General features: G+C 34.9%; 1 protein-coding gene across 3 annotated transcripts in view; it reads right to left on the bottom strand.

Annotated features, from left to right (window-relative positions):
• The window catches only part of AQR (aquarius intron-binding spliceosomal factor), a 110,518-nt gene that overhangs the window by 78,193 nt on the left and 19,714 nt on the right, over window positions 1-12,611 (bottom strand). For all 3 annotated transcript variants that reach the window (XR_003681840.2, XM_024118476.2, XM_024118475.3), the window contains exons 8-13: window positions 11,770-11,870; window positions 9,307-9,383; window positions 6,049-6,113; window positions 4,801-4,917; window positions 2,945-3,058; window positions 1,349-1,452 (exon numbers count right to left, since the gene is read on the bottom strand). Coding sequence is in view for 2 of the 3 variants with exons in the window: in XM_024118476.2 (XP_023974244.1) it covers window positions 1,349-1,452; window positions 2,945-3,058; window positions 4,801-4,917; window positions 6,049-6,113; window positions 9,307-9,383; window positions 11,770-11,870 (578 nt within the window). In the remaining variant the exon portion in view is untranslated. The remainder of the gene's footprint in view (window positions 1-1,348; window positions 1,453-2,944; window positions 3,059-4,800; window positions 4,918-6,048; window positions 6,114-9,306; window positions 9,384-11,769; window positions 11,871-12,611) is intronic.

The raw sequence follows: 12,611 nt of genomic DNA, 5'->3' as shown, positions 1-12,611 counted from the left end.
CCCCAAAAAACCAAGCTTACAGAAACAGGGAACAGACTGGTGGTTGCCCGAGGCAAAGGTGGGTTTAATGGTAAAGGAGATCAAAATGTACAAACTTCCAGTTATAAAACAAATAAGTCATGGGTATGTAATTGTACAGCATGGTGACTGTAATTAGTAATAGTGTAATGCATACTTGCAAGTTGCAAAGAAAGCAGATCTTAGACGTTCTCACCACAAGACCAAAAAGTTCTATATATATGGAGATAAATGCTACCTAGACTCGTGGTGATCAATTTCACAATAAATACAAATATTAAATGATTGTGTTATACACCTGAAACTAATATAATGTTTTATGTCAATTATACCTCAAAAAAATAATAATTAGGGCTCAGAAGTCAGAATACCTAGGTTCAAATCCTATCTTTGGGGCTTCCCTGTTGGCGCAGCGCTTAAGAACCTGCCTGCCAATGCAGGGGACACGGGTTCCAGCCCTGGTCCGGGAAGATCCCACATGCCGCGGAGCAACTAAGCCCAGGCACCACAACTACTGAGCCTGTGCTCTAGAGACCATGAGCCACAACTACTGAGCCCGTGTGGCACAACTACTGAAGCCCGTGCATCTAGAGCCCGTGCTCCGCGACGAGAAGCCACCACAATGAGAAGCCTGTGCACTGTAATGAAGAGTAGCCCTCACTCGAAGCAACTAGAGAAAGCCCGCGCGCAGCAACGAAGACCCAACGAAGCCAAAGATTAAAAAAAAAAAAAAAAAAAAAAAATCCTATCTTTGCCGCTTACTTGCTGTGTGACTTAGGCAAAGTACCCAACTCTTCTGTGCCTCAGCTATCTTATATGTAAAATGGTACCTACTCCTCTCACATGAATATTTTGAGGATTAAGTTATTTACGTACTAGTAGAGTACCTATCACAAAGTAAATAAATGTATGCCATTATTGCTATTTTCAAAAAAGTATACTCACAGAGATGCCAGAGAACATTACAATTTAATAAATTTTAAACATGCAAAAATTTTCTTATGCCTAACCTCTAATATCACATAGGATGAACATTTACTGGTTTCTGTTGTATGTTGTTTACGACTGATGGGATACCAGCTCATATTCTACTCTAAAAAAATTTGAGATCTAGGAAAAATACATGTTACAAAAAATAAGAATTTTACCAAAATAAAGAGAAGATGTATAATTATATTTAAGTGACTCAAAGATAACAAATGCTAGAGAAGCACTAGTTCTAGTTGTCAATAAACAGTAGTGCAACAAGTAACATCACCTAAAGTAGTGCAAAAATAACTAAAACCAAAAAAGAAAATTAAAATTCAGTTGTCCTTTCATATTGCCTTACCTAAGAGGTCCAAAAAACTTGATCAAGGATTCCCGAGTATCTACTTCTGCAACATTTGAGAGGGCAAAATCATAGAGTTCAGGGAAATGTGCAAAAGCAGCTCTCTAGAAAAGAACAGAATTAATGAATTAATTAATGCCTACATATTAATATAATAAATTACAACATATACTGCATAATGGAAAAAAATTTTTTTTAATTAATGCAATTCTCTTTCTTATATGCTTCTCATATGTGACCTCTGCCTTATTCAAAAGCATTAGATACAATGGGAAAAAAACCAGAATTGTTCTAGCCGGGGAGTACAGAGAATCAATGTTCAGTTTTTGATTTCTAAAACTGTATTTTGAATATATAAGAAAATAGTCAGGAAGGCCAGCTTCACTGACAGGAGAAGAGAAAGAACAAAATAAAACACTTTATGATCAAGAATTGGCCTAACAAAACTATAAGAAAGTCTCAAGGGCAACTCCCAATGAAGATGTATCTCAAGGGAGAGGCCTACAGCATAGTGTGCTTGTGCTCTGCTTTACTCTGGAACTCTGGAAAGAGAGAACCTCGCAGGGTAACACCTCCAACCAACGTGGGGTAAGCTGCAAGGAAACAGAAAGAGCAGCATTATGCTGATTTGATTAAGTGTGTGTGTAAAAACATTCTTAGTCCTCCATAATGCTCATGTGGCACTGGGAAGATCCACAAGTTTTCACGTGCTCTGTACTGGATGACACAGAAGGTTGCAAGGTTATCGATGAGCCTGCCATGAAACAACTACAGGCAATGGCAAAATGACCCTGAAACCAAGCCTGAAAGTGAGCTGCCTGAGCTAAGAAATGAAGGCGAGTCAGCTCCCAGGAGGACTCCAGCACCATCAAGAACAAGGGCTGGGGCCTTGTCAGTAGGTTGACAACCAGGCTCCAAGGGAGCAGTCATTGTGCCTTGCTGGTGGCCAAGAGAACAGCCACACACCACACCCGCTGTGGTCACTTCAAGGACAGAGGCAGAAGGACAAAAACACTAATGTTCTGAGAAAAGCAGGGAAAGATGTCTGAGGTGATTATGAAAGACAATTTGAACTTAAGTTTGGCTGAGTCTTTACCCAAAAAAAGACTCTTTAAAATGTAAAGAACTGAATTACTTTAAATTGAGAAATAAAAGCTGCCACCAGACAAAACTGAGTTCAAGAGCAAAATGAGCTCAGTAATAGAAGCAAAGGTGTTTTGGGGGCATATCTGAGCTGCATTGGTAAATTTCAGTTCCATTACATGTGTTTATCTTTAAAATGTACAAAGCACTTACACATACTTTGTCAAGTTGAAATACTCTTTCATAAAATAAAACTGATACTTAAACACACTAAACTGGCCCAGTAACTAATATTTTTTGAGTGTGAAATATCAATATACTGAGTCTCAAGATTGAGAACTATAATAGAAAGCATTCTTTTTCATGAATCCATCAGAATTAGCAATATTTTAAAAATTCAAGATGAACACACTATTAAATTAGTACCTTTCCAATTTGTACTATATAACACCTAAATTATTTATGACTCAACTTCATGGAGCGGACGCAAAGGCTATAATGCATTTCAATTACCTGTAGAGAAGTAATTCTATCATAGTGAATCGTAGTCATCTCATTCTCTGTCAGAGCATTTCCAGTCTGATCATTAATCTCAAAACCAGTATAGAACTTAAGCATGTCCAAAAGCTGAAAGGATACATTTAAATTAATAAACTGTGTAAACATGAGAACAAGAAAGCAAAAATAGACAGTATTAAAAATAATAAACAAGTCCACATACCTTCTTAGAGGTACTGAAAAGCTTTGGAATGTAAACATTGCAACAAACATTTCAGCACATATACAAACGTGTTTTATTTATGTGAGCATAAAGTATATGCCTTGTGAACAAACTGTTAAGTCTATTTCATACACATGGTCTACTTCTACAGGAAAGAACTTCAACTGCAATCCCAATACTAAAGAGACATTAAGGAACTAATCAAAGGAAATCAATCATTTTAATGGAAAAAAAAATCTATCTACATAGATCTATACCATTAGAGGGAACTCCTGAGGTCTTAATGCCACTTAAAATTTTCTGATGAGGGTTTTGCAATTCACAATTAGAGATACTCTTCTCTATGCTTCTATTAGAAAAAACAGCAGGGTGGGAAAAGCTAAGCTATTCATTCCTCTCTTCGGTCTCCATGGCCATCAAGCTTTCTTTGGCTTAGTTCCTAGTGCTTTAAGGCCAGCTTTCCCCCTGTGCTGGCAGTATCAACAGAATCAACAGAATTTGGGGCTCCATTCGCCCCCAATTTTTATTATTCTTAATTCTAATCTATGGCAGATCAGATATGAGGATTTTTTTAATTAATTTTTTTGGTGTATAGTTGATTTACAATGTTGTGCTAGTTTCTGCTGTACAGCAAAGTGAATCAGTTATACATACACATATATCTACTGTTTTTTAGATTCTTTTCCCATACAGGCCATTACAGAGTATTGAGTAGAGTTCCCTGTGCTATATAGTAGGTTCTTATTAGTTATCTATTTTATATATAGTAGTGTCTATGTGTCAATCCCAATCTCCCAATTTATCCCTCCCCGCCAGATATTAGGATTTTAATGTATTTTAATATATGCAACAAATCACTGGGTAAAACTTAATAAGAGAATAGGAAAAAAAGGAATGCTTACAGATACAAGATAAAAGAATTCTTAGGACAGTGTGCAAATACACACACAAAAATTTTATCTCCAGCTGTGATCTGAAAGGCGACTGTTAGAAGTTTGTTAGAAGACTTTTCTTCTGGATGACATTACAGGAAATGGGAAACCTTAATAGTGTGTCTTCCTACCCAAGGCAGTAAACAAAGTTCACTTGCCTTCCAACTCAAGGCAGCAGTCTAAGTGTATATGTGCTTCCACGCTATCAACTGCCTCTGTCACCCTCGTCTTATGCAAAGAGAGCCATGATATTAGGGCATAGTTCACTCAAAATTAATGCTTATCATCTATTATAGTCCACAGTGGTTAGTGACATAGAATCAAAATACATATGAGTATGTGGGACTACATCACACATAATTTAGTCCAATAATAAAATCAAACATGATTAACGTTTATTTGAATTACCTATTCCCCTCAAATTTAATAATGCTTAATTGTTTTACTGTTTACATTAATAAAATGAATATTCAGAAGAGAAAAGAGGATTATAATATAAAATTAGTATAGGCCACCTATACAGGAAAGCATCCATTTTGTATATTAAGACTTGGTTTTACTTTAAAATGACTAATTAGGAATTTACATCATTCAATTCAGTATTTAGCAAAATATACATTGCACCATGCCCCAGTACTCCCAGGTGCATGGCAAAGAAAGAAAAGATTGACTTAGAAATGAAAACAATAAATATGTTCAGATCCACCAGTGCTCACCTGGGAAAAAAGATGGCCATCCTCTTCTCTACGAACAAGATTGGAAAGGTAACAGTGAACCAAAAGGTGGGAGTCATCCAGGATGGTATTAAACCAGCGTCTTGTGGGGAGCAGGGCCTAGAGAAAATAATCACCACAGCAATAAGTCTGCATGCTCTCCCAGCTACAGATGAAGTCTACTGATACATAGTGCAGAAGTGTTAATCACATACAAAGTACCCTCAGCCCCCCAAAAGACACTCTGCACAAAGCAAAGGGTCTGGTCCACGCTGTAAATAAATTCAGTGGTAATGTTTCTAAATAAAATCCAGCACTGGAAGAAATCTCAGATACCCTGGCCGCTAGTTTTCAAACAAAATCCTATGAAATCCTGATATGTACTGTGTGCAGGTTTAAAAATGGGGAAAAGGGAGTGGAAAACCCTAAATAGAGATCCCTTTCTCAGTTTCCTCTTCCCATATCATTCTATGACAGTCGGAAAGACAATACTGAGAAACTATGACAATCACAGTTTGGAAATCACTAATCTAGTCAAATACCCTCATGTTAAAGGGGAGGTTACTGAGATCCTCAGAGATTATAGTTACTGGCAGAGCTGGAATCTCAATGAAGATCTCATGAATGACTGCTAGTCCAATACTCTAATCCTCATGTCTAGAAACCACCCTAGCTCTCCTGATAAGGAATGAACAGAAAGGATTTTCTTTCAATTTCCTGTGTTAAAGAGGAAGAGGAAAGGAAAGGAAAGGAATTCAATCTGAACTATACCAACTCTGCATCTGAACTTTGTATCAAAATCTTGCACCTAGTAGCATGAAATCTTTTTTAAAAATCTTAATTTTAAAAATTGACTATAGCAAGCAGCTATATCTTTCTTCATCAATAATATTAGGCACATTTAGAAAAGTGAGATTATTAAAGAGATGGCCATAAATCTATAACTTCAGCCCTTTTAAAAACTCTATGTAGGGGTATTAAATGTGACACAAAATAAATTGCCATTGCTGGACTCATGTTTAATAACTATACTAGATAATGTTTTTTATACAAATGCAGCCATTTGACCGTCATCTGAAAACTTCAAGGGTCAATCACTTTTGACTTTCTTCTCTATAAGACATTTTGAAATAGGTACAAACAAACTAAGGCCAGTTTGAGGTGATAAAGAAATATTTCATATATAGTCATAGGCTTAATCTTAGCCTCCTTAATGATTATGTAACAGAACAGTCACTGCATACTTCTTACCTCTAGATCAATCATAAGTTCAATAAATCTTTCACAGTAATGAACTTTGTCCATAGTGACAGGTTCTAGACATAACAGAGAAAACATGTTAAAACTTTCTTACTTAGGGAGTTTTATGGTACTATATCTAAAAATTGGCAGTTATTTAGTTATTTAAACAATAACAAGGTTATTTGTCTCATTCATCAGGATTGGACTAACTATGATTCAGAGCACAGACCTCATATATATTTCAAAAAGGGCAGGCCTTACCCTTACAGTAAGCTCTATAAATATGAGAAAATGAAAAATGTAGCTTAGATGAGAGACACATTTTAAAAATCAGATGTGCAAAAATATTTTTAAAGTGTTAATTTTAAAAAATCTGTACCAAGTGATTAGATGTTGAAAAAACTTGAATAGAAAAACTAGAAAGGCAGTTTTATCAGTTATTGACCTACTTTCCTTATTTTCTTCACATACTAAACATCTAGAACTTCTTTCATATGCATAAACACATACATGTATGTGTACCTGTATACACACAGATATATATATATACACACACATATATATATCTTTAAAATGCACAGAAAATGGGTGGGGAAGATACAAAACAAACTAATTAAAGGGACAATTTTTGTGACTTTTTTTTCACTGCACATGTATTAACTTTGACATTAAAATGTCAATGACACAGAGCAATAAAATATTTTTTAAATCACTATCTTGTGTTATTCATGAGCATTAATGTACTATTTCTAAGAACATTTTTGTTTTTAAAAGAATTACAACCTTGTGACATGACATGCTTTCAGATTACAAATGTCTTTTTCTTCTAATGTCAGAAAATGTTCTGCTATTTTACCAGCTGAAACCAACCTGACGAGACTGTTTCAACTGAAAAGGAGATAATTTCAGGGTCCCTAGGCTAAGGACTCCCAGCAGCAAATAAACCAGTGCTAGACCTGTAGAAGGCATTCTACAAATGCTTAAATAAATCCACTCTTTTACTTGTAGCATACAGGAAAATAGAAGGCATTATGTGAAGAAAGAAATATGAATACTTTTGTAACTAACACATGCCCATAATCCAAACCCTAAAATAACATAACTATAGAATTTCACAGCTGGAAAAGACCTCAGAGAACATCTATACTAGCTTTTCATTTTCCAGGTAAGAAACTGAGGACCAGAGGAAAATGACTTGATAAACGTATAGAACAAAGTAATGGCTGGTTAGAACTGGAATCCAGGTTTTCTGAGACATAGTCTAGGTCACACAGCCACTAAAACTAAAGAATTTAAGGAGCAACTTTTAAATTAAATCCATTCAAATCGGTCCTCTGTTGTATCTTTTGTTCTTATTACTGTCAAAGGAAAATAATTTTGTCCAAAATTTTAAAAGTGAACGAGAGCTGTATTTGTATTTTTATTTATTGCTTGAGAAAATTACTGGCAATGACCTATTTAAAATTAGAACGTGATGCCTGGTACTCAATTTCTGAGTTCTGGTGGATAAAACAGCATATTTTTACACTAATTGGCCCTACTAGGCATAATTCTTCAGAGCTGAAGCCCTGTTATTTCAGTTTCAGACATCAATATATCCTTATTGTTTGCTTTTTATGTGTATTGTGTATTTTTCCTTTCTTCTTATAGCAGTCCTGACATCTCAGACCATCCTACACAGATTTCTTTTATAACAATTGATATGGACAGGTTGTCTGTAATGACCCTGTAAAATGAAACTACACACAATCTTTTTTACTCTTTTATAAATTAGTTTTCTGTTTCCTAACTATATATTCTATCTGTTTTTATGCCCTCTCTGAACTGGCACACTATTTTCATCACCTTGTTGGTTCCTTTGCCAGAAAGTTAACAAATTTTGATTAAAGCTCAAGATCAATCTAAGAAATTTTGTTTTCTGACAATATATTATGACAATGGCAACTGTTAGTAGTTTATAGGATGTTAAAATTACTGCAGGTCCTATATTGTTGTATTTACTTGACTTTCAAACCTTTCTACGTGACATCAATTTTTTTTTGGCCACGCTGCATGGCTTGTGGGATCTTAGCTCCCCGACCAGGGATCAAACCCAGGCCCACGGCAGTGAAAGCACTGAGTCCTACACACTGGACCATGAAGGAATTCCCAAGATGACATCAATTTTTATGACCCTAATTGTTACAGACATTACTGGTTCTCATCATTACTATTTGTGCCAAGGAAACCAAATCTAAGTCCTCTTTCCAGGTTTAAGGTTCTTAACTGAAAGATTTAAATACACAAATATTAAGTGACATAAATTACAAGCATATGATAATTTTTTCTTTATACTGATGCTGGTAGTAATACTGATATTATGCCCCAAATCAGGTACCATAAATTAGCATTTATAGCATTAGTATCTACATGTCACTGAATTACAGGTGTGATTTTTGGTTGTAAACTATTACTTGGGGGGGGGGCGGCAACATTTATAAGTAAATAATTGTTGTATTTCCGTTTAAACAAAGCTACAATCTGATTCATATATATGCTATAATCTCTGGTGCATATAAATATGGTATACCTACAGCATTGTTCTTAGATTATATTCCAGTTAGAAAATAAAATATTAACAACCAATGACATACCATACATAGCATACATAAATGCTTATAAAGATCTTGCCAACCCAGAATAATGTAATTAGCTCTTCCTGGTACATAGGTCTCACACTCACACACACACACACACACATATCTATCTATACACAGTATAATCATGATATATTTTGAAATTTATACTCTACATAGCATATATTTATATTTGTTTCATCAATAAATGGGGGCCACGATGGAGGAAAATCCTTCCCATTTCATCTTGTAGCTCGTATCTCAAAATAATTCTGCTCTTCCTCTCCTAACAATATTTGATATTGCTTGAAAACACTACTCAGCAAATTGTAAATGCCATGTAGATAAGGTCTGTGACTGTCTTGTTCACCATGTCCCAGAACCTTGTTCAGGACCTGTGGCTTATAAGCAAGCTCCAAAAATAAATAAATGAACATTTTAATAACCATGCTGGTGCCCTTAAATTATGTGAATTTCTAAGACAGCCACAATACTCAGACTGGTAACTTATTTGAAAAGGGAAGGACATAACCCCTTGTCAATATAATTTAAAATCATTCTGAGAGCAGTTTTTAGACTAAAGATTAGTAAATACTACATGGGCATCTAAATGGTAACTTCACAAATGAGCTGAGAAGAGGAAGATAGTTACCAGAAAGTGGAACTGATTTCAGCACAGAGATAAACTTCTGGATGAGTTGTGAAAGAAATCTTCTTTCTTGATAGGCTCTAAAATCACAGAGAAAACAAACAGTGACCAAATTATTTTTGAGAAATAATTATTTCAAAAGTAAAACTTAAATGCTGAACAGCCTTTCTTACACTGTTCAAAATGTTCCATTTCTCTCTGAAATCAGGACCATAATTTAAACACACAGCTTCTTTGAATGTAAATACAGCACTACATGAAGAAAAGAAGAGCCTCATTACTGGCCTAATAAACCAGCCAAGAAAGCATCTTTATCTTCTTATTGTAAAAGTTTTCACTTGTGATTTAAAGGTCAGGACTAGAAAGTTTTCAAAATTTCATTTACAGTCTGCTCTTGAAACATAAAAAATCTAACATTTAAGTATGTAGTTAAAATGAGATAAGCAATTACATACTTTAATATGTTTAAACTATTAAACATAATAGAGTATTACAATGTATAAAAATTAAATGTTTAAAAAACAACTTTTTACTCATTACTAATTTAAGACGCACTATGTACCAACTAATCAAAAAACAATCATAAGGTACTGGATGGCTACAACTGATTATGCCAGTCGTGGTGGAAATAAAAAGAAGGAGAATGACTAAAATATACTTGAAATGACAAGTCATAAAATATAATTAATAGCACAAGCCAGCATTAATAAAACTGGCTGACATTAACTGAGCACTTACTGTGCCAGGATGTGAGCTGTGTTAAGCACATCATATAAAATAGTCTCATACTGACGACAGTCCTACGAAACAGGTACTGTTGTCTTGATTTCACACTGAGGCTCAAGCAGGTGCAGTAACTTGCCCAAAGTTACACGGCAGGTGAGTGTGAAACCTAGTTAAGTCTGATTGTAGAACCTATACTCTAAACAACTATACATAGTCTAATCATTATGAAAAGACCTGATGTTTCAATAAGAAACATAGTCTGTTTTAGGAGTTCAGAAGAAGAAAGCACTGTGGCCTAAAGTAGTTGGTGTGGAAGAGCATTTAGAAGGTTACCCTTCAATTAAGTGGAGTAGAGTGGAAAGGGTAGTTAGGGAAGGAATGTTTACAAAACAATGAATAGTCTATCGATTTGGAATTAAATCATACTGAGGTCATGGGAAGAGAGAGTTTAAATTTTTTAGAAGTAGTCAAATAATGCAAAGATATCATGTAATTAGCCCAATCAAGAGGCTATTGGTTAGAAAGATACCATGGATGAGATGAGACTGGAGTTCGAAGTTAAAGAAAGGATATTCCTATTCTGACCCTAATATCCTGTCCTTATAGCTCTCACTTCCTTACTCCTAAACTTGTTTCTCTGATATCCAGCTTTTTTCAGTTCTTCTCATTTTCAGTAATCACCAGCATAACTCCAAGCTTCACTTCTTTTTGTCCTCAACCCTCTTTTCATAGTTTACATATTCACTACATAATTTCACTCATACTCATGACTTCAGTTACTATCTACAGGTGTATACAGACTACTCTCCTAAGTGGAGGAAAAAATAGAGTCAGAAGAAGTTATCATAGGCCCAAGGGAAGCGAGTCCTAAGCATATAAGCAGACGGAAAAAATAGTGAGTAGAAAAGAGCACTTACAGATGAATAAAGAAAAAGGATCACTGCTGGAAGAGTCAGAGAGTAAATAAGGCAAGAGCACAGTCAGACCAGCTAGCCTCAAAGAGAGAGAGGAACAAATCTCTTAGAGTATACAGATTCTTCCCCTGTGTCCTACTAACAGCACTTTGTTGGATGAAATAAATGCTTGCTACCAGACTTTTATCCAACTGGTAATAATTACTATTAAAATACCCGGCAACCCTCATCTGCTTCCTTAATTGTTACACTTGCTTTATTTTTCTCCTTAGCATGGACCACCATATAATATACCATATAATTCATCTGTTATTTGCTGCCTTCCCCAACTAGAATATAAGCTCCACAAGAGCAGGAATTACTTTCCATTTTCTTCTCTGCCACAACCCCTATACTTATAATAGTCCTCAGCAAAATAATACACTCAATATTTATGGAATGAATGAACTGTATAAAATGGAGTGTATTAGTCATTGTTAAGAGTGCAGGAGTAAGAAAAAGAAAGATAAATTGGACTTACAGCCTGCAGATTGTGGAGAAAATTGAGAACCATCCACAACAGAGACTATGATGGACAACAGGCAAGGGGAAGACCCAGTGATACACTTATGACTGGAGCAGAGATAAGGGAAAGGAGAAAAACGTGGTGAAGTTTTGGCTTCTCCCTTGGACCTCTGAGAAAAATATTCCTATGACAGTCTAAGTGCTTCTTAATCATTTATTTGGTTCAGCAGTATGTAAAGGAAACAACAAATCAAGTCAGCAACATCTAAGACTCACAAACCAGCATAAGAAACCAACATGGAACAAAGCTTTGGCAACATACTGTTCTCTTGCTTCTGGATCCATCTTTTCATCATTCTTTTTAATCAAATTCCAGAATTTTCTTAGTTTAGGTGTCTTTTTTAATTCTAATTCCAATCGTGCCTGAAAGAGTGATGTGACATTAAATCATCAGTAACCCCAAAGTTTACAAGGATAAAGATTAGATCAACTATTAGGTAGTTTTCTAATGTATGGATATAATATAGAGCAATGGGATAAAACCAGAAAGCAACATGACAAAACCTGAAAACTAAGAAACGAACACCTATATTTTAAAGAACTGTTCAATTCTGACACTTGTTAATAGAAAAAAATAAGACAAAAGAAACTGCCTTTTCTAGTCAAGATTTTAAGCTCAATAATAAATTTTTTTATTTCTAAAATTAAGGACTTCAATTTGAAAAATATGAGCATTAACATTTAGGAGCATTAAAGTTCAAAAAAAGGGTCTGAAACAATGAACATAAAACAGCTATCACAATAAGGAAATGTCCACACCACCACATTCTTTCTTACCGCACTTATCTATTTTTAACTTAGTATTAATTATTTATACATGCCTGTTTTCACCTTCATCAACTGGTACCTATGAATGAGCTTGCATATCTGGGCGTCTACAAAACCACCCACGAGCAGGAAATGGAATTCTGAATACAGTATTATACTGAAATTTGATAATTTTAACTTTATTCCCTAAGATCTGTTAATTTGATAATGGCACATATTATCCAACAAGAATTTGATGAAAAAAATGAAGTTGCTAATACTAAACATAATTCTGATCTTCTCCTATAGCTGTATGTACATTCCAATCAAGGAAAATAAAAAATTCAAGTCTGTATT

This window comes from Physeter macrocephalus, chromosome 11 (assembly GCF_002837175.3).
Source record: "Physeter macrocephalus isolate SW-GA chromosome 11, ASM283717v5, whole genome shotgun sequence".
In the NCBI taxonomy this organism is placed as follows: domain Eukaryota; kingdom Metazoa; phylum Chordata; class Mammalia; order Artiodactyla; family Physeteridae; genus Physeter; species Physeter macrocephalus.
Note: the sequence above shows the minus strand (reverse complement) of the source record. Positions and strands in the feature narration are given on the sequence as shown.